Below are 20,829 nucleotides of genomic sequence, written 5' to 3' on the forward strand. Positions count from 1 at the left end.
TCCCTGGAGGGCTCCTCTAACTCCCCAGTGCAGAGATGGACCTGCCCCCCACACCTTGGTCTCTGCCCAGGGAGCACCTGAAGGCAGGTCAGTGTGAGCTTGGTCCCTCCCTTTTGGACGGGCAGGGTCCGTGGGCACTCGGCTCCCCCTTCTCCCCTCCCACCCCCAGCAGCAGGGCCGGCCTGGTGCTCGGTGTCCACGATGCAGAAAGGCTGAGGCAGCGGGAGCAGCGCCCTTTATTGTGAGGTCTGTGCAGCCGGCGCTGGACCCTGCCTGCCGAGGAAAGGCTGAGACCCCCGACTGAGCAGACCCTCCAGCCTCTGATGAGCCCATTCTCCGTCCATCCCCTTAATCCCAGGCTGAGCATTGGATCTCTGGGGGCCTGGGGGGCCTCCAGGGTCCCCATTGCCCCCACCCCATGTGTTTGGGAGTACTGTCAATCAGGTAGCAGGAGCCAGGGCAGAGCTGCACCAGTCACCTGGTGCAGCAGGCCTGAAACTCAGACCCTGGCCCAGCAGCTGCAGAGCCCCAGGTGGAGGCCGCAGTGGTGGCCCCGGCTGCACTGCCCTCAGACTCCAGGTCCAAGCCCTCGTGGATGGTGGGGAGTGAGGTGCGCTGGCTCAGCCGCCGGCGCAGGCCGACCAGCAGGGGCTGGGGCAGGGAGGCCACGTCCTCGTTGTTGCCCAGGTCCACCCAGGCCAGCGCAGGGAACTTGGTGCTGTCCTTGACGGCCTCGGTGAGCTCGCGGGCCGCGGCCCGTGTCAGCCGGTTGCCGTTGAGCAGGAGCTGGGAGAGGCGGGGCAGCGCCCAGAGGCTGGGCAGCAGCAGGTGCAGTAGCTGGTCGCTCAGTCCCGTGAAGCTCAGGTCCAGCACAGTGAGCCCAGCGCCCTGGCCGCCCAGGTAGCGTTTTATGTGCTCCACATCTCGCATGGACAGCGGGATCCCTGAAAGGTTCACGGTCTCCCCTGCTGGCAGAGTCTTCTGGAGGCTGCTCTTGAGGCTGTGGGGAGGTTGCAAAGGAAGTGGGTTGCACAAGGGCCCGTGGCCCAGGCAGGCCCACTGGCCACAGACAGTGACCCACTGGGGCAGCCCAGTGGGGTGGGGAGGCCCAGGCCCTGCAGCCCAGCCAAGCTGGGACCAAGTTGCCACTCAGAGTGAGTGGCTGTGGGTGAAGCTCAGACCCTCTCTGCGCCTGTTTCCCTTTGGGGGGAGGGCACCTGGCTGTTGCGAGGATCGAACCCACGCCTGGTAAGGCTCCGTGCGCTGCTACAAAAACCTGTGTCCCTGCAGTGCCCCAACTGCCACCTTGGCTCACTTATTTTTATGCCAACCCAGTGGGGCAGGTGATTACTGCATTCCACACAGGAGCACATGGACCCTCAGAGAGGTGATGAGTCTCTCTCATATGTGCTCACACACCACCAAGCGGGGAGCCGGGTCTCCAGACCACGGTGCTCCCACTCCTGAGCCCACACGTTTTTTCCACATGCGTCCACTAAGGTCGATGCTTTGGGGGTCAGGACAGACATTCCTTAGGGAGAGATGAGGGTGACAGGGTATCGAGCTGGTCCCCCAGCCCTGGGGCTAGAGAGGGGACAGGCCCAGGGTAGTGAGGAAGGAGGGCTTTCTGTATTCTAAGCTGGAGAGGCAGTTTAGAGACTGGGGAGGGTCCCCGCTGACCTGGAACCCCCTTGCAGCCTCTCCTGTCACTGAGTGTGACCCACTATGCAGGCTGGCCTGACTAGGGGCGGAGGACAGTAGGACCACGCCCCGAGCCACGGGCCGACGCTGTGAGCTGCAGGCTCAGCATAAGCCGCCAGGCCCAACGGGAGGTGGGGGTCCCTGGGCCTCTGGGTCTCAGTGCCCGTGGTCAGTTCCTGAGCTGCGTGTGGCTGTGGGCTATGCTGGAGTCGGGGACAGGAGGGTCCCACGGCAGAGTGGACTGTCGGGCCAGCTGTGGACGCCTGAGCTTCAGGCAGCCCGGCACAGAATTCCCAAAGGGATGCAGGAAAATCAGGGCAGGGCGGCCTTGGGCCCGCCACTTGGCCCTCTCAGCCTCATTTCCCTTCCTAGTAACATGGGACTCATAACCCCGAGTCTGTCTCCCTCACAACCTGACACCTACAAAGGTCACCTTGGTCCAGGGGGGCCAGGCCCCGTGACAGGCCAGAGACAGAGGCCTCTGTGAGTGGATGGCAGGAGGCAGACACTGCAGCTTGGGGTGGTGGGTCTGCTGCCGTCAGCCCGGCTGGCCTCCAGGGCTGAGGCCATGATGCAGACGAGGGTGAGGGGCCCACAGGATGGGGTTTCAGGCACCAGCCTCTTTCTGGGAGAAGCCTGGGTACTCCCCTAGGGCTGGTCCCGCCTGTCCCCATCAGCCTGGGAAGGGACCCTACGTGGTGTGACGCAGGGCTGTGGCTGGACTCCCTTACCAGCTCTGGGTCTTCTTCTGGGGCAGGCTGGACTCTCTCTGCCACTTGGAGTGAGGGGTGAGGTGGTAGATGAGCTGCCGGCAAATTTTGTCCGAGGACTTCCAGAGCTCGTGGTCCTGTCAGGAGACAGTGCTGTCAGGCGGAGGTCGAGCCCCCCGCCCACCCTCTGGGCCCTGGGGGCCCAAGTGTGCAGTAGAGCAGTCATTCATCATGGACCACTGAGCTGCCCACCGGTCTCCCCTGCCCACCCCCCACCTGGCCACGGCCTGGCTCAGAGCCAGGAGAGGCTGCCCGCTGGGAGCTGGACAGGCGGGTCTGAGGCCCACAGTGCCCAGCGGGAGGAAGCCCAGACAATGGGCCCTTGTTCCCCGTCCTCAGGCCCAGGGCCAGCGTCTCAGGCTATCGGCCGGCTCTCTGCCCACCCTCGGCGCTCCCCCGGGACTTGCCACAGGGGAGGCAGGACCCGGCCCCCCAGGGAGCCTCGGCCCCCCTGACGCCACCCCAGAGCATAGGAGCCAGTCAGGTCAGCACGCTCTTCTTCCTCTCACTCCCCAACCCGGACTTCGCCCGTGGGCCCTGGGTCTGCGCCGCCAGGGCTGGGGGGTGAGCGTGTTGCAGCACCGGCACCTGGCTCTCTCCTGGTCCTCAGTAGGCCCGTGTGCAGGCCTCGTTTGGGCAGAAAGCAGGGGTTCCCTGCTTCCCACAGGCTGGCACTGAGCACGCTCCGCTACCCATATGTCCTGTATCCAGCCCCCGTTCACAGCTCGCACACTGTGGCAGCAGGCCCCAGCGGTCACTGTGAAGGCTCTAGGCCACGTCAGATCCTTGGTGACAGCTGCTCATAGGTGTGGGGGTTCCAGAACCGACAGGGCCTGTAGCGGGCACCCTGGTTTCACACGGGCTCACTGTGGTGAAGGGGTGGGGGCTGGGAGCTGGCCGCAGGCTGTGTCAGGAGCACAGCACCTGCTGTGCTCACAGGAGGGTGTCTGCAGGTGCTGCCAGAGTGGGGTCCCGGGCAGATGGGATACAAGGGGGGAGGAGGGGGGAGGCTGCTGGAGGCAGATGCTGCTCCATACGAGGAGGGACTTGTTTGTGGGAAGCAGTGAGTACTTGTCCCTGAGGGTATCCCTACAAAATGGGGACGTGTGGATGGGGGAGGGCAGCTCTCTCCTGGCCCAGGGACTGAGGCTGGGAGTCTGGGTCCACCAGTGCATTTGTCAGAACATTCTGTGTCCCCATACAACTTCCTGCCTGGGTCTCAGGGCCTGGCGCACAGTGCTGTCACTCAGGAAACGGTCTGCCCAGCACAGCTCACACTTGCCCTAGTTGCTGGCCAGCCTAATACACCGAAACTGGTAGCAGGTCCCAGAGAGGGGCAGTGACCCACCTAAGGCCTTAAAGCAAGCCAAGTGGGGACCCAAGCTCTTCACCCCCAGCCCTGGGCTCTCATGACCCCTGTCCACCAAACTGCCCAGCCTGAGGTCCTTGCCTACTAGCCTCACCGTCTTGGGGCACTGCAGGTCCCGGGCCAAGTTCACAAGCAGGTCATGGGAGATGGGGTCCACCAGGTTGAGGAAGGCCACATTCCTGTAGAGGATGTCAGTGAGGAGGGTCCCCTCAAGGCCCAGGTCCTGTGGGTGGTGAAGAGTTGAGTGAACCAAGAGCCAGGTCTGCCTTCTCCAGACCTCCTCCCAGCCAGCCAGAGCCCCTCATGTCCATTCCCCCTCTCCCTCTCTCTGCCTACGTTTGCTGGAGTCTCCCCCAGGTGACAGTGGACCGATTGTCCAAGGGCAAGTGGGTCTTTTTGGTGGGGAGAGAGTCCGTGCAGCAGGGGCCTCAGGGAGGTGGTAAGCAGTTCCCAGAGCCTTAGACTGCTTCCCTGGAGCTGAAACACCATGCGGTGCCACCTTGCCCTTTCTGGAGATGGGTTTGTGTGGGGGATTCTTTGGGGGTTCCTCTGATGACCCTCAAAGGCCACTGTCCTCCTGTATTCCATTTGGGCCCTTTGCCTCTTCCACCTATTTCCAAGTGCACCCCAACCCCCACCCCCACCCCAGCTCCTGCCATGATGGGTTTGCCCACAGGTCCAGGCCCTTCCTGTGGGGGTGGGCCTCTCCCTCAGCTCAGACTGGGTGTGTTCCTCTCCTGCCCTGAGGCTGGCCCCACCTGTGTCCCTGATCAGTAAGAGGTGTCACCATCCCCATCCTCCCAGGGGCCAGGAATCTGTCTCCGCCCAGCTCTTCCTTCCCTCTGCTCAGGGAGGGTCACACCTCATCCAACAGCCTGCTCCTGGGGTGCGGGCCGACCGGCCCCCTCCCAGTTCCACCCTAAGGCTGCCTGAGGGGTTCTATGACACACCTGCACAGTCTGCAGTCTTAGGACTCTCTGAAGCCTGGCATCTGCCCTCCCTGGCCCACGAGCCTCCTTGTCCAGCCTCCAAAGCTCTCATCCCTTGCAGAGACCCCACTGCCAGAGCCCCTGGCCTTCTTGCTTTTAGTCCTTGACTCCCTGTTGCTCACACAGTTCCTGTGTGTCATTAAACCACCTTTCAGAGGGTCCTGTTAGAGGATATACTGGCAAGCTGATGGGGCAGGCACTGCCAGAAGGGGCCTTCAGAACCCACGTGGGCTCCCCCAACCCAAGCCAGAGGGTGACACGTTCGAGGCATAAGCCCCACTTCGCACAGGAAGACAGGCCAGGAAAGAATGCCCAAAGGCCATGATCGCAGAGTCCCTGGGGGTCATGGGGCAGGACCAGCCTCTCAATGGGCCTGGAACCCCAACCTCTGGGACATAATGGTGCAACCTAGCTGGTTTCCCAGCTACAATGCCCAGCCGGTGCCTTGGGCTCCAGATGCCATCCCAGATAGAGATCTGTGCCTCTGGGTAGTCGGCTGATTCACTGCTGCTCTGCTGTTTGCATTTTAAACCCCATTCGGGTTCATGTCACAGATGCCAGCTAGGGAGGATCCAAAAGGGAGGGGTGGCTGGTGAGCCCAGGCTGACCTAGACAGGGCCCCAGACCACAGCCTGCTTTCTGCTGGTCTGGACAGCTCCTCTTAAAGGGCCAGCCCCACCTTTCCAGCCTGCTGAGCCCAGAGAGGAGTGCAGCAGCAGAAGCAGGGCTGGGAGAATGGAGGTTGGGCTGTGGCCTTGGCTGGTCCCCAAACTGCTCTGTGGTCCTCGGCTCACCACTTTTCTGCAAGCCTCACTTCCCATCTCTAATCATCCACCTGCAGGCCAAAGATATGCTCGGCTGATGTCAGCTCACAGGATGAGGTAGGGGGTAGGGGTGTGTGCAGAGAGGCAAGTGGCCTGCCTAGTGGTGATGCTGGGACCAGGACCCAGGGGTACAGCAACCCAGCGCTTGGGATCTGGGACTCAGGCACCTGGTGTGTGTGGGACCAGAGCCCTGGCCTGTCCAGATGTGGTGTGATGTGCAGATGCCAGGGGTGTGTACTCAGTGGGAGTGAGCACTCAACGGGTGTGAGTTGCCCCTCAGGGTCGAGTGCTTCCCCTCACCCTGGAGGAAGGGAGAGCAGAGGGCTTCCCACTGCCCATCAGTACAAGATGCCCACACTTGCCACTCTTCCCAGCAACCACGCCTTTCCTGCCAAGGCCTGAACCCGGGCTCTTACCTCCCAGCTTGGAGCATCCTCCACCCACAACTGACCTCAAACCCTGGAGGCACAACCTCGAAGCTGCCCTCCCCTCCACACTCACAGTTCTCCCGGCTTCAGTGGCCTTCTCTCGAGCCTGCTGCCCTCCCTCCCTCGCCTTCTCTCTCGCACAGACCAGACTCCCACCCGGGCAGCCAGCGGTACCCTCCCCTCGGATCCCGCCGGGCCATCCCGCCCTTCCGTCCGGGGCCAGGCCTGCCTCCCGGCCCCTTCAAGGCCCGCTGCCCGCAGCCCCGGGCCCCTCCCTGGCCTCCAGCTCCAGCGGGCCCTCTCCTTCTCTCGCCTGGCGCAGGAGGCGCAGCAGTTGCCGGGCGCGCTCCGGCCGCTGCTCGCGGAGCGTGGACTGGATCTCGCGGAGCCAGCGCACCCGGCGCTCATAGGGCGCGGGCCCGCACCCCGCCGCCGCCCCGGCCTCGGAGCCAGCCGCGGGTCCGCACCGCCGGCCCAGCCGCGCCCCCATGGCCGCGGCGCGGCTGGCGCTCAGTGGGCGGGAGGCCAGACGGCCTGAGCCACGCCCCCGGCCCCCGCCCTCGGCCCGCTCCGGCCCCGCCCCCGGCCCGAGATGCGCGGGTTGGGGAACGCTGGGTCCGAGGCTACGCATCCCTGCCGGGCCACAGCCTTGGAACGGAGGGCGTGAGGGGTCCTGCCGGCGCCCCAGAGTTCCCAAGCACTTGGTTTGGGGGATCTTGCTGGAAGACAGTCCCTCGCCTGTGCTAGACTGGGCTCTGGAGCTCTGTTCTGCCCGGGGCAGTCGCTGAGCGCAGCCAGGACGAGGTGGCGCTTGGCGCCTCTAAACCCTTCTGGCCCCAGCGACGACTGTGGAACAGTGGCTTTGGCGGTGTAAAGAGCACTGGACTTCGAGTCGGGGCGGGATGGATGAGGGTTCCACTGAACGTTTGCCAGCTTTAGGCAGTGCCAGGACACGCTTTCGGGAATCACCCCTGCAGAGGGCAATTGTAGTATCTGACCCGCACACCCCTGCAATGACAACTATTTACCGCCCCGCCCTGCTTGGTTTTGGTTGGGGACGGGCTGGGCAGGCCGGGTGGAGCCGGCCCCCTCTGGCCCAGGCCTCTGACCTCAGACCTGGGAGATAAACGGGATGAGGAATGCTGGTTAATGGTTAAGCCCAGCTCTGCTCTGGGCAGGCTGGCGGCAGGCAATCGCACCTGCTCCTGCCTTCGGGTTTTCCTGCCTGATAAGAGGTGGTGGGCAGTGTGAGAAGAGGGAGCCCTGGCTCCTCCAGGACCAGGCTTGAACTAGGGACCTGCCCATCTCAAGCAGTGTTCCCAGCTCTGGGCCTCTCACATTCCTTGGGTAGAAGGCATTTGGGGCACTAGGCTCCAGCCCCCAACTGCCACAGCAAGAAGGCCGTGTCCAGCCTGTGAGGTTAGTGCGTCTGGACACAGACGCAGAAAGGGCGGTGGGGAGGTGAGGGGAGACCATCCAAGGGCACGTGGTGACATGAGGGCAGAGCCAGGCTCCTTGCATTAGATGGAGCACTGCCTGCCCCAGGCTGTCTGGGGACTGGGCGTTGGGCTGTGCGGTCCCCCAGGGCTGGTCCCCCGGGGCTGAGCCCCTGAGACAGGCAGTGTCCTTACCCCCTGAGCACTCACTGAACCTCCTCCCCTAGTGTGACACCCCCACTAGGGGATGCCCCTTGGACACACCCCTTGGACCTATTCCCGGGGCCTCTCTATCCTGGGCTCTCCCCTGTCCTGGCAACTGCTGGCTGGACCCAGGGGCCTCCGCTCCCGCTTCCATGGCCAGCGCTGTCCTGGGGCCACCTTGGCAGCACAGGTTTCCTCTCTGGCAAACCTGCACGACTTCCCGGACTGCCTTCCCTCAGCGCTGTCTCTAAACTGACGTGGTGGTGACAGGGCCAGAGACTCAAGCAGCGGCCCCAGAGCCCCAGGGACCTCTCGGACGCCCTGTCCAGAGCTGGCAGCCTGGTAAGACACTCCCCTCCCTCCCCCACACACTCAGGGCCGAGCCAGAGCTGGGATGACTCCCAGATCCTGATCTTATCCTTCCAGAGGTTGAGCCAGGCCAGGATATTGTCACCTCAAAAGTGAGGAGACTGAGGTGGGGCTGTGGGGTGCGGGGTGAGGGGAAGGAGGGGCGAGCCTCGCCTCGCACCCTGAAGGGGCTAACCAGGCAGTGGCACGGGGGGAGTGCCCCGAGCTTCGAGTCCAGTGGAGCCTACCCCTCACTCCTGACCCCACCATCTGCGTCCCTGGCTGGGAGCTTCCTAGAGGACATTTTTCCAGGAAAGGAGGGAGGCTGGTCTAGAGGGGGCTCAGCCCTCTACTGGGGGTGCTTAAGCCCGGCTCCTGGGGACTCTTTCTGACCTAACCTGACTCGGGCAGGAGCCCCCAGAGCCGGAGCTGTGACATAGGAGTGGTGTCCGTCTCCCCCGCCAGTCCTCATGTGTCCTGGACTAAAGGCTGCTGGCCCCACTTCCCGGAGTCAACCTGGGTAGCAGAGCTGTGCTTGTGGCGACCCCACAGGGTCGGGGTCGTGACCTTGCCCTCTTGGCCCCCAGGGCTGATGTGGAGGTTCAGGGGCTTAGAACAGGCCTCGAGGGGCCGCCCTAGGCACTGGACAGCCGGTGAGGCAGAGGCTGGAAAACCAGAGAGTTGAGGGGAAATAGCCAGTCCCCAACCCTTCTTGGGGTAACCACAGGGTCAGTGGGGGGCTGCCACACCTTTGGCTTCCCAAGCCCTTGGCCGCCCATGTGGTAGCCCGGAGGGAATGACAGGAAACCAAGGTCCAGATGACTCAGCAGGTTGGGCGACGGGCTGTGGCTGTGACTGGAACTAGACCTTTGAGCTTCTTCTCTGTCCACATGGGGGATAGCCCAAGCCCGGGATTGAGGGTACTTCAGCAAGTAGCCAGATGACACTGGGTCTCTTGGTGGCCCCTGCCGAGAAGAGCGCAGGGTGGTTTGGGGCTCACGAGGAGGAAGGATGCTCTGCGGAGGCGCTGCCTCCAGGAGCCAGCTCTGCGGGGCCGGGATGTCAGGCTTCCGCCGGACCTGGGTCCCAATGCCCCGGATCTGCCACCTGGGGGGCGTGCAAACTCGGACAAGTAGGTAGCTGTGTCAGTTTTCTGTGGCCACAGAATAAATGACCACACACTGGGTGGCTGGTGACAACAGAAACTGGTTCTGTCAGAGTTCTGGAGGCCGGAAGATGGCTGAAAGCGAGGCGTCGGCAGGGCCGAGCTCTCTCCGAAGGCCCCAGGAAAGGATCCCTCTGCCCTTGTTTTGCTGGCAGCTCTGGACTTTCCTTGACTTGCCCCTGCACCCTCCGCCTCCACCATCCTGCCCTCAGTGTCTGTCTCTTTTCACCAGCCATCGAATTTGGAGCTGCACCGGAATCCAGTATGACGTCACCTTAAGTGATGGCATCCGCAGGGGCTCTATTTCTAAATAAAGTCACGTTCCAAGCCCCTGGGTGGACACCAATTAGGGCAGACAGTATTCAACCTCTGCCAGCCTCAGTTTCCTCATCTGTAAAATGGGGGAAATAAGAAGTCCACCCGGCAAAGGCGTTGCGGGGTCGGACAGAACGAGGAACGGGTCTGGCACACGGTGGTGCTGGGTCGCTGCGCCTGCTCTTTTTGCGAATGGCTCTCCCGTGGCTCTCTCCCGGACCCGCCTGGCCACCCGAAGCCCTCACCCCTCCGTTCAGTGGCGATCGCTGGGGACTGTGGGTGCTGCGCAGACTGAGGCAGACACACCAGGTCGCGCCGACAGCTACCCACAGAGGCGGGGAGCTTCTCCACGCAGCAGCGGCCCAGAAAGGCACCTGACCTGGAGATGGAGGAGGGCTTCTGTGGGAGGGGACACTGAGGCCGGGGTGTGAGAGAAGAGGGCTGGCGTGAAGTCCCAGCAGAACGGCGCACAGAGGAAGGGGTGGAGTCCCAGGTGCAGATACATTCTGGACCAAAGCAGGACTTTGAAGGGATTTCAGGGCGGGGGGAGGGGCATGTTCAGCTAAGCAGGCTGAGCTCTGGAGCTGCAGTAGGGAATGGGGGGGGCTGCCAGGTGGGAGGAAGTGGTCCGAGGGGAGATGGGGGGAAGCTCAGATATGGCCCTGAGTGGGTGGAGAGGTAGGGGCCACTGGATGGGAGGAGTGAGGAGGTAGGGGCGCTCTAGGCTAGACTCTGGCTAAAGTGGCTGGGGTGGGAGGGCCTGGGGAGGGTAGTGGCTTAGCTCAGGCTTGGGCATGTCCATCTGAGGCGTCTGGAATCCCTGGCGACAGGGAGTTTGATCAGGCCTCAGCTGGAGAGTAACCGAGTCCAGCTTGCAGAGGTGAGAGAGGCCTAAGAGTGCGGCAAACAGGGGGCCAACAACATAAGAAATATCCAAACCTACAAGAATTTTTATGACTTTATCTGCACCAAACTGATGACAATTGCCAGGAAGCAAGATCTGGGTGGACTTCGGCAGTTTGACCACTTCTTCTGTGCGCCAGAGTCAAGGGGGAAGACACTGGTGGTGTCTTCCCCCTTGGCGTGAAGTTCACTGGTGGTAGAGTAAGGAGGCAGGAGAAAGCCAAGCAGGGGTGGGGGTGTCTGGGGTGGGGGAAATCTCTGGGGCTGGGTAAAAAGTAAAACAAACAGACACATACTTCTTTGACACAGGTGGGCGTGGGACAGCCAACAGTGCACAGCAGCTGCGAGGGCTCCGTGGTCTCTACCCTCCTGGGACATTGTGCCCTGAGGGTCTGGGAAGAGGAAATCACCCAGACAGTCTAAAGGTGTGTTAGCCTAGCTGCAAAAAGACAGGGACAGACTCACTTAAGGTGAAGACTGGCCTCTGTCGAGAAAGATGCCGGCCTAGGACATGACCATCCGCCACAACTTGAGTCCAGCTAGAAAATTAATTTCAGGCCACTCTGTGTGGTTACTCTAGGTCTCCGAGTTTGTAAGTCCCCCACGCAGACCTGCCCTGAGCTTGTCAGGGTTAGTATGGGGCCGCTTTTCCGTCTCCCAGTGGGGACAGGGCTCCTGGAAGTCCAGGCAGGCTGAGCAGGTGTGCGTGGAAAACTCGGGGTCGGGGGAGGTAGTAGCTGGGGCAAGGTGACAAGTGGGCTTGGGCGTGGGACCCTCGAGGCTGTGGCTGCGAAGACGAGATTGCTCGGCTGTCAGGGAGTCCAGGCTGTGAGCAGGGGTGGGGTCCTGGGTGTGGAAGGGACCCAGACATCCTCCCCCAACCCCTGCAGGTCCCAGACACCGCAGGTAATGACAAGGTTATGTGATAAACACTACCTGTGCAGGGTCTGTGGGCAGCAAGAGCCAGGCAGCCAGGAGTGGGGCACTTTTGACCCCTAAGCTCTGAGCTGCTCGTCAGGCAGGGACGCAGGCGGCTGCAGGCGAGGGTGTCGGAGCCTTGGAGGTAGCGTGTACTTACTGTGCGCTGTCTCAGCGAATCTGCAGGTAGCGAAGCAGTGCCAGGGTCACACCGCTGGAGTGACACGGGACCTCGGTTCAGCAACCCGGGGACTTGAGTTCTGGCTAGGACAGAATTCAGAGCCGGGACTCTGTAAGAGGAAGTTTATTTTTAGAAAGTCACCGAGCTAGGAGAAGTGAGCCGTAGAAGAAGTGGGCTCAGGAAGCAAGTTACAGAGGGGAAGGAAGGGCCCTCAAGTTTAGGAGGGAGGGGAGGGGGGAAACATACCTGGGGGAGAAGGTGGGGGAAGGCGAGGGCCTGGCGCTGGGTCCTCCTCTCCAGGGCATCTATCTGGAGGCCTCCGGGGAGGATCCCAGCAGAACGCTCATCACCTTCTCAGCTGTGTCCTTTCAGGGCCGTGGTCTCTGCTCACGGGAGCCAGGGCAGGGCAGGGGGAGGTGGGCGGCTGTTTGTCACTGCAGCTCGTCCTCATGTCAGCCACGGCCTCACTTGTCTGGTTTTGCTGCTTTTCTGGGCCTGCAGCAAAAGCACAGCCGAGGCCTAGATGTTATCTCTAGGGCTCAATGCTGAAGGGAGCGGCCGTGGGAGGGCCTGCCTGGGAGTCGCCACAGTGGCCACTCTTCAGCTCCTTGTCCCTCCTCGGAGTGGGCCTGCTGTGTGACCAGTGACATGCCAGGGCAAGGGAGGGTCCAAACTGGATGACCAGCGATAGGAAAGGTCAGGGGATCTGACCCGAGTGACCAGCAATATGCCAGGGGAGGAAGGTTCCCCTGGGGGCACGGTCCCTGTTTCACTGCCAGGCACCCAGGGTTTGCCACCCTGCTGACCTGTGTCTGGCCCGTTGTCCCTGTCCTGCTCATGTCTGTCTGTGTAACTGCCTACCACCCATACCCCCAACGACTGTTTCAGTGACCCCTGCTCTCCAGCCAGGAAACCGAGGCAGGAAGAAGAGACGCTGGGCCATCCGCGGCTAAGGGAGAGTCTGAGCCCAGGCACCGCGGAGCCCATGCCCTTGGTCATGCTGCCGTCCCGCCTCTGAGTGTGGGACTTGGACTGGGTCCACCAAGTGCCAGACTGGCCCTGCCGCTGGCCGTTTCCAGGTGCTTACAAGCTGGTATCTCTGGAGGCGCACGTATCTGGCCAAGCTCCAGCCTCCGTCCTCACATCAAAAGTGGGTGCCGGATGGGTGAACGCTGGAAATGGCGCCAGCGGGTGGTGGCCAGGCTCTGGGGGCACGGGACTCTGACCCCGAGCTCACCTCCCTGCCACTACCGGACAACCCCACCTTTCCCCAGGCTGGAGTCTTTCTTCATCCCTTCCCGTGGCCTGCAGGACTCTGGCAGGCGGTGGCCGAGCTGCCACAGGGTGGCCCCTACTTCTCTGTCCTGTGGCCTGAGGCGGTGGCGGGCAGGCCGTCTGAAGCAGGCCGACCCGCAACAGCTGCAGAAAACGTCGGAAGGAGGCAAACTGGAGCCTGGCGCCGGGGAGAACGTGCCCAGCACCCACCCAGCCTCACTGTTTCTAGGGACAGCGCGCTCCCCGCCGGGGCAGGAGTGAGAGGGGCAAGGAAGTGCGGGAGATGGGAGGTCCGAGACTAAGCCCTCGGGATTCTGTGGTCCTGCAGTTAAGATGCTGTGATGCTTGGACTCGCAGACACTTTGTTCAGCCAGTCTTCCAAATGCCTCCTTGGTGCAGATGCCAGGAGACACAGAATGTGCTGGGCGATGCCAATCTCCTGGCTCCCAGCAAGCTCTGAACCCTGTCCCAGCGGCTCTCGGGGCTGACGCAGGCCCTGCTTGCGTCTTGATCAGACCTGCCTGTCTGGCCCACTCCCTGTTGAGCTCATGATTGCGTTTTGGAAGATCATGCCTCTACCAGCTGGGGTCCACCAGGGGCAGGAGGTCCACCTGGCACTTCCTGGAACTCGGGCACAGCCACTCCCAGGACCTGGCTGGCAGCAGGGTGCGGCAGGACAGAGGCCGCAGGAGGAAGTAGACTCGGGGCCTTCCCCCTGTCATGGGTCACTGCCCTGCTTTAAGCAAATGCCTTGCCCTCTTGGGCCACAGTTTCCTTGTGCTGGGAGCACCCTTCTTCCTCCCCTAGTTCCTGGTTTCCCCAGGCACAGAGGGGAGGCAGATCCAAGCCCGCAGAACAGGGACAGCCTTGGAGGCCACTGTGGGCCCATTTCTCGGAGCAGGGGATGGGCCAGGTGCCCACTGAGCCTCCTGTGCGGCCAAGGCCCCCGAGGCACTCTAGGTTGGTTGCTGGTGCCAGCCAAGCAGGGGTGATTAGAAGGTGAAAGGCACCCGGATAGTGGGGTGGCGTCCCCCATGCGGCCTGGACAGCTGCCCCTGGCTGGAGGCCAGCTCGGCCCAGGAAAGATCTTCAAAGAACAAGGACGCAGAGAGCCCAGCTCTGCCAGTGGCTAGTCCTCAGCCAACACCCCCATCAGCACTCCCTCTTTTCCACAGCCCCTGCCCGCCGCAGGGCCGCTGAGGGGCTAATGGTCACCCACCAGTGTCTTAATGAGTGAGCTGGGGTTAATGGGTTATCCAGCCCCGTGACACATTCACCAGCCTCCTTGGGCTCCAGGCGCCTTCGAGGTCTGCGCTCAGCCACCTCCCCTTCCAGCCCGACACCTCCGGGCTCGGGAAGGGCCCACGGAGGTCGGGAGCCGCCCTCGCGCTCTCACCGCTCCCGGAGGCACGCCCACGCCTGGCCTCTGGGCTCCAGTCGCTCTCGCCACCTGTGGTCCCCAGGCCCACCCCAGCTCGGCTGGGTCCCCCACCCCTCGAGCTCTGCCTCCCCCTCGGGGCCCTGGGGTCTCCCTCCTTCTTGGCTGACCATACTAGTCCATCCACAGGCTGGCTGGGGGCTCCTCAAGGGAAGAGTCTAGATGGGCCAGGATTAGATGAATGGAGGAATGGATGAAGAATGAATGAATTTAAGACAGGGCTGCGCTAGTGGTGGTCATTCTGGCCAGCAGCAGGCCACGCATGGACCTCAGAAGCATAGGCAGCCTTGGGCCAGCCGGCCCTGTGGGGGCCCCGCCCCATGTCGGTGGGTGAGCAGCAGCCGGTGGGGGGATGAATGGTGGCCCATCTGTCCCGCCCCCCCCCCCACTGCCTCGTGGCCGCCATCAGTCTGCCTGCTGTGGACCCCAGAAACCTGGAAGTTATGGGAAGGTTCCCCTGGGTCACATGAGTCTCTTTAGTCCAAGTGACCAGGGTCCTTGGAGAGATAGCCTCTAGACACTCCACCTGCAGCCCCGAGGGTCAGGGAGAGGGCGCGCTTAGAGGTGCAGCCCCTCCCCCGAAGCTGTAGTGAGAAGCTCAGGCTCCTCAGCCTTTTACTCCCAGCCCCGCTGGTGTGGGCGTCTGGCTGTGCCTGATGCCATGTGACCCCTCTCTGGATGTCCTGCATTGGGGAGGAGCTCACCTCCTCCCAGGAAACCCTTGGTCTGACCTGCCTCTGCTGGAAACCCAAACTCACTCAGCCCCAAAGCTCAGGTCTGTCATTCAGGGTTTGGGACTCTGCTGGGCTCAGAGAGGCCACCAGCTGTCCCAGGTCACACAGCCACAGGGACAGGACCAGGAGCCAGCCCTCTTCCCACCTGGACAGGTTCCTGTGCCTTTAAAGCCTTCCCCCACCCCAGGCCAGGACGGGGAGGAGGGGAGGAGTTGGGCCACAGCAGGGCCCTGGGACTCAGTCCGGTGCTGGAGTGCAGCGGGAGGACCAGCCCTGGAGCCAGGTGAGCTGTGGTGGAATGGGCTCTGGCTGTCCCCTGGTGCTGTGCTGCCCCAAAGCATAGCTCACCCTCTCTGAGCTGCTGGACATTGAAGGTGGGGGGAGCTTGAGCTTGGGGCCTCCCAGGAGTATCTGGAGGTCTAGGTTGCAGCCCTCTCTGTCACGTGCTGGCTGTGCCCTGGAGCAGCTCCTCTTCTCCTCCCGGCTGCAGTTCACGCTTGTGCGCGATGGGAGTGGGCTGCCCTTAGGGGGCAGGGGCAGGGCTCCTGCGGACTGATTGGCAGAGGGGTCCACGGGTCAGGTCGGCTGTTTACCTGACAGGGTCAGGCTGGGAGCCTATTGCTTGTCTGGTGAGCGGGGCTGAGACTGCCTGTCCAGGCTTTCTGGCCCACTCTGCCACAGGTGTGGGTGGAGGAGGATGGGTGGAGCCACCTGACTTCCCCAAAGCCTTTGAAGAAGGCTTTGAAGAAGCCACAGCACCCAGGAAGTAGACTTCTCGGCACTCAGAGGGAGGAGTGCATCATGGAGAAACTGAGGCCCGGAAGGATCTGGCGGCGGGGGGTGAGGAAGTCCCTGGGAGGAGGGGTTAGGTGACGTGTCCTCGGGCTGTGCTTGCCCCTCTGGGCTGTGGTTTGTGGCCACGGCGGGAGTGATGCAAGGTGGCTTGTGCCAGGGTCACCACTTCCTAGCCACCTCAGGCGTATTTCAGCCAGTTTCTGGCAGGTAGTGATTGTCGACTCTTGGGGAAGTTCCCCTCATCGGATTCTCAGCCTTATTCCACCAGGGTGGGCAGCAGGTGAAAGCGACCCCAACTCTGATAAGCTTCCTGTCCTGGGCTGTGGGCAGGGGTCAGGAAGCCGCTGAGAGCCGGGTCCTCTCTTGTTCCCGAGGTAGGTGGCTCCCGGCTGCCGGCTGGCTGTGGTGGGGCAACAAGGTGGGTCCCGGGTCCGGGTCTGGGCTCTGGGGGCCATCTGACCATGGCCAGGTTACATCCACCTAAGCCTCTGTTTCCTGTTGACGAATGGGTTTGGTGCTGTGGCCTAATTCCAACCCTGTGGCTCTGGGGTTCGGAAGACATAGCCACCATTAGTCAGGGCTGGAGGATTAACAGAGAAACTCCAAGCTGGCTGCTCCGTCTTCCTCTTCCTCGTGCTCCTGTCTGCTGTGTCCTGGGAACGCGCTTGGCTCAGCCTAGATTCAGCTTGGGGCGGTGGCTGTAGGGGGGCTGCTCGTGGCAGATTTAGTTTCTTTGGGTGAGTGAGACTTGCACATCCCTGGGGATGGGGAGCTCACCACTTTTTGTGCCTAGGATGGGAGGCAAAGGGTCTGGAGGAGACCTGCCTCCCGGTCCCTGAGGCCTCACCTGGGATAACACGGTTTCCCCAGACCCACTGCCCCCCAGGCCCCACTCTGTATGTGGGGGAGGCGGACCAGGACAGCATGTGACGTACTGGACGTGTGAGAAAGGGCCTTCTGTGTTCCGTTACACTTCTGTTAGCAGAGCCTGTGATGAGCCGCCTTCCCTCTCGTCCCTCCCCCCTCGCACCTGCAGCTGCTGACGGTCGCAGAGGACTGTGTCTCCTGGCGGGCAGCTCTCTGTGCCCAGGGTTTCCTTGTTGGGGTTACCTGTGGGGGCTGGGCCATCCTCTGCCCACTCAGACGTTCTTGTTTTCCTCCTGCTGCTGCTGCTGCTGCTGCTGTTGTGCCGTGCCACCCCAGGCAGGGAGAAAACTGCTGAGCCGGCTCAGGGTAGGGGCAGAACCCTGTGGTCTCCGCTGCAGACCTGGCCCAGCTGGCTGCCCTGCAATGCAGCCGCTCGAGCAGGGCCAAATCCCCTGCATTCCTGGCTGGTGTCCAGCCTTTGGGGATAGGTCCCAGGTCTTTTCCCAGTCCCTCTGGTCTGCGTCGGGGTGGTGGCCAGGCAAACCATTCAGCTCTAGCATCTCTGGCCTGCTCAAGGGCATCAGGTGACAGAACAAGGTCTGTTTTGGCTGCATGGTCCAGGGCAAGTGACACTATCTGCTCAGCCACGTTATCTCCTGCCTATCCAGTGGTGCAGCCTTGCAGGGTGGCTGCGGATTCAGTGTGAGAGACGGGGCTCTGGGGGATGCCAAGCAGCTCAGACACAAGTGGCCAGGGAGCTGGGTGGGGGCCATGACTCAGGAAGTGGCTGATGCTTGTCCTTGCCCTTAGCAGATAACTGCACGGGGGAGTACGGAGTAGTGTCCAAGGTTCTCCGGGCCGGGCCAGAGCCGACACTGACTGAGGACCTCCTTGGCGGGCTGGTCAGGGAGGCTCAGCAGCTTGGGGGCAGGCGTGAGGTGGCCAGGCCTGCACTGCTGGGCTGTGTGACTTCGGACCAGCTCCGGCCCTCCACGGGGAGCTGCCTTTCTGGGCTGTTCGGGTGTTTCCTTGAGCCCGAGGCAGCAGTATTGCTGGGTAGGCGGTGGAACTGGTTCTGACCCGAGGCCCCAGGCTGTGTTTTCAAGAGGATCCCTCGGCATCGGGCTGAGGGTTGTGGGTTGTGGCGAGGCCTCCCCGGTCTGGTGCGGGTGGCGCTCCTGCTGTGCTGCCTGGGGAACCGTCTCGGGACGCTGTGCCTGACCCTCACACCTTGCACAGGGACAGGGCTCCCTGCAGAGGCTCTTGGTCGAAGGGTCTGAGTCCTGGAGAGGGAGCCCCTGCCTCTGTCACCACACCTGTCCTTCCCCGCCGGGTTACACCCTTACCTGCTGCCACCACCATGGGGACTCCGAGAGGCACTGCTCTCACGTCACAGCACCTTCCAGGTCGTTGTGAACTTTAGTCACCTGGTGACGGGCCAAGTCACCGTGCCTCCTTGCTGGCTATATGTCAGCCTTTGACCTTCCTCCCTGCCAGGCCGGACCTCCTTGAGAGGACCGCCTGCCCTACCCTACTCAAATGCTTCAGCCGCCCACGGGGGTGCAGGGGGCCCCCTGGCTGGCCCCTAGACCCCTTCAGGGACTAGGTGAGCGTGTGAATTCCTCCAGTCCCCACCCTCCCCCACCCCGCCTCTGCTCCTCCTTGGAGAAGCCCATCCACAGACCTCAGTCCCAGCTCCAAGGCCCCCCTGAACCGCTCTGCAGGGGCTGGGGGCGTGGCTCCGGCTCCTGAGGTCCCTCAGGCCTCCCAGCCCAGCCGCCTCCCCTGGGAGTGGGAAGGCAGCCTCCATGTGGCTGAGACTTTCCCAGGCAGATAAAGCTGCCTCCTTCTCCCCTGCTGTGCCCCAACCCAGAGCTGGCCGCGGAGGAGCAGGAGCTTTTCTGGGCCCCAGATCCCCCTGGGCCTCAGGTAAGCCCCCCGGGGTTGTGAGGAGCTGGGCCGGGGTTTGAGGCCAGGCGCTGTGCCCGATCCACTCTCTGGCCTTGGTTTCCCCTCCTGGTACTGACACGTGGGAACCAGGCCTCTGGGCTTGGACATTGTTTATGGAGTCTTCGAGAAAAACATGGGGCGGGGAGTGCAAGCCCGGGTCTCCCAGCAGGGTGTCTTCCGAAAGGCAGGATTTGTCTGCCTGTGGGGGGCTGAGCCAGCCTCCCTGCTGCCCGCCCAGGGAGGAGGGGACGCGGGTCAGCGCTGCTCACACCCTCCCCGCACAGCCTGGAAGTCTAAGCCGCTCTGGGTACCCCTGCCCCTTGGGGAGCCCACTTGGGTTCTTGGGTGGGTGGATGGAGTGTGTGGAGAGGGGAGGCTGGAGTGTGGACCTAGGAAGTCATGGCTTGCTCAACCCAGGGGCCTGAGGAGAGAGAGGAAGGCCCTGAGGGGCGTCTGAGTCGATGGCTCCAATCCCTGGAGAAAGGAGACCAAGCCCCCAAGGTACCCAGCATGGCCTGCGCCATGGGCTCCTGGAGGGCTCCTGTCCCACCCAGTCCTGCCCCACCGCACAGGACGGGCAAGTCCTGTGTCCCCAACAGACGCTGCCTGCTGCCAGTTAGCTCCTCAGGTCCCTCAGACCTGCCAGCACAGCTGTCTCTACCAGGAGGCCCCCCGCCGGGACCCAGGGTGTGTCCCGGGGGCTGCCAGGTCTCGCAGAGGCTGAGGGCGGAGCATACGGGCTGTCCCTGGGGACACCGGCAAGGGGCAGGGCCTGCTTGGCACTTTGGAGAGAGCCCTGTGCCAGCTTCTCGGAGGACCGAAGACCAGGAGATGCCGGCGGGGGTGGGGGCGGCAGTGCAGTGTCCGGCCAGAAACCATGTGCCCAGATTCTGTCAAGGTGGAGCCGAGGGGCTGGCGGGAATCCTGCTGTGGGTGTGGGGTGGTAAGCAGCCTGCTGCGTGACCGCCCCCTGAGCCAGGGGAGGAGAAAGCCCTCCCATACTGGTGTCTGGATGCCCCCCACGTGGGGTCGGGGCTCCATTTCTAAACTGTCTCTGGGTCACCACCTCTGGCCCTGGCGTTAGGACCCTCAGAATAAGGACAGAGTGAGCCAGACGGGTGCCAGCCCGGGGCTCACCGACAGACACCCGCCCTTCGGAGGGACCTGCTTCTGGGGGAGGGAGACCCAGTACCTCTGACACCTTCCCCCTCCTTCCCTGTTGGGGTCATGCCCCTCACCTGCTGCCCCTACCAACCAGGGGGACCTCAAGGGTAACTGCTGTCATTCTCAGCACAGCCTGCAAGGAAGTCAACAGGGGAAACATTGAGGAAGAGGCTGAGCAGCTTCTCAGCTGCCCCCTACAGGCCTCCAAGTGGCCCCCCCCGCCCCCCACCCCCGCCCAGCATAGCCCAGCGTGGCCAGCACTGACCTAGCTTTTCACACTTTCCCGCCCACTTAATCTTCATGGCACCCAAGTGGAAGGCCTCTGTCCTTCCTGTGGGACAGATCGGGACAGATCGTCGGTGTTGCCCAAGGCCCCACAGCAGCAGGGGGCAAGTCCAGGCTCAGAGGGAGCAGGCGGCACCCACCCCCCCAGCCCCAGCCAGGCTTCACCACGTGGTCACATGACACACTCACCGCCCGACGGGCCTTGTACAGGAATGCCCCCGCCGCTCCCTACCTTGCTTTGTGCAAACCCCCTCGCTGCCTTGCTTAGCAGAAGGAGTGCTGGGAGAATTCATGCCAATGTGTAAGCTGCTCACAGCCTCCTCTTTGACTTCAGAGCTCCTCTGGAGGCAGAGAAGCCTTGCAGAGCCCCCTGGGGAGGGCTGGGGCACCTCTCCAGAGCAGGTTCTGTGACGCAGCCTCCTGCAGACGGGGTGCAGGTGGGGAGAGACCTCCCCCATCCCCCCCGGGTTATTCCACCCGCTGCTTTAGCCAAGCTCTCCCAGCTTTTGCGGCCACCTCCCCAGGCAAGGCTCGGGGCTTCCATCTGTTGAGGACGGCATCGCTCCATGGCGGCTGACCCGATGATTTCAGGAAACTACAGGTGTCCCCTGCAGGGGCATGACGGGAGCTGAACCCCATACTCTGTGGAAGGCCACTCCGGGGGACCCATGGGCAGTGCTGGGCTCTGAGATGAGGTGGGGACATAGGGAAAAGCAGGCTAGAGTTGTCCCTTCTAGAGCAACCTGTTGGCAGTAGAGGGCTCGGTCCCC

At 62.9% G+C, this 20,829-nt stretch overlaps 1 protein-coding gene across 3 annotated transcripts; it reads right to left on the minus strand.

The window, feature by feature from the left end:
- Window positions 1–218: 218 nt before the first annotated feature.
- LRRC75B (leucine rich repeat containing 75B) lies at window positions 219–18,024 on the minus strand. Of its 3 annotated transcripts, none has more exons than XM_045819855.1 (6): window positions 18,007–18,024; window positions 11,798–12,046; window positions 11,531–11,660; window positions 3,935–4,063; window positions 2,433–2,548; window positions 219–1,000 (listed from the first exon to the last, which is right to left on the minus strand). In XM_045819855.1, exons 2-6 carry the CDS (start codon window positions 11,854–11,856, stop codon window positions 475–477), a joined length of 960 nt encoding a protein of 319 aa, XP_045675811.1. In that variant the 5' UTR covers window positions 11,857–12,046; window positions 18,007–18,024; the 3' UTR covers window positions 219–474. The 3 variants fall into 3 exon arrangements, with proteins under 3 accessions (XP_045675811.1, XP_045675810.1, XP_045675809.1); XM_045819854.1 differs by lacking the exon at window positions 18,007–18,024 and adding an exon at window positions 15,347–15,620; XM_045819853.1 differs by lacking the exons at window positions 11,531–11,660; window positions 11,798–12,046; window positions 18,007–18,024 and adding an exon at window positions 6,395–6,620.
- Between the last annotated feature and the right edge of the window lie 2,805 nt (window positions 18,025–20,829).

The sequence above is a fragment of the Phyllostomus hastatus genome, unplaced genomic scaffold (genome assembly GCF_019186645.2).
Source record: "Phyllostomus hastatus isolate PE091 unplaced genomic scaffold, TTU_PhHast_1.1 phas_scaffold_387, whole genome shotgun sequence".
Taxonomy (NCBI): Eukaryota; Metazoa; Chordata; class Mammalia; order Chiroptera; family Phyllostomidae; genus Phyllostomus; species Phyllostomus hastatus.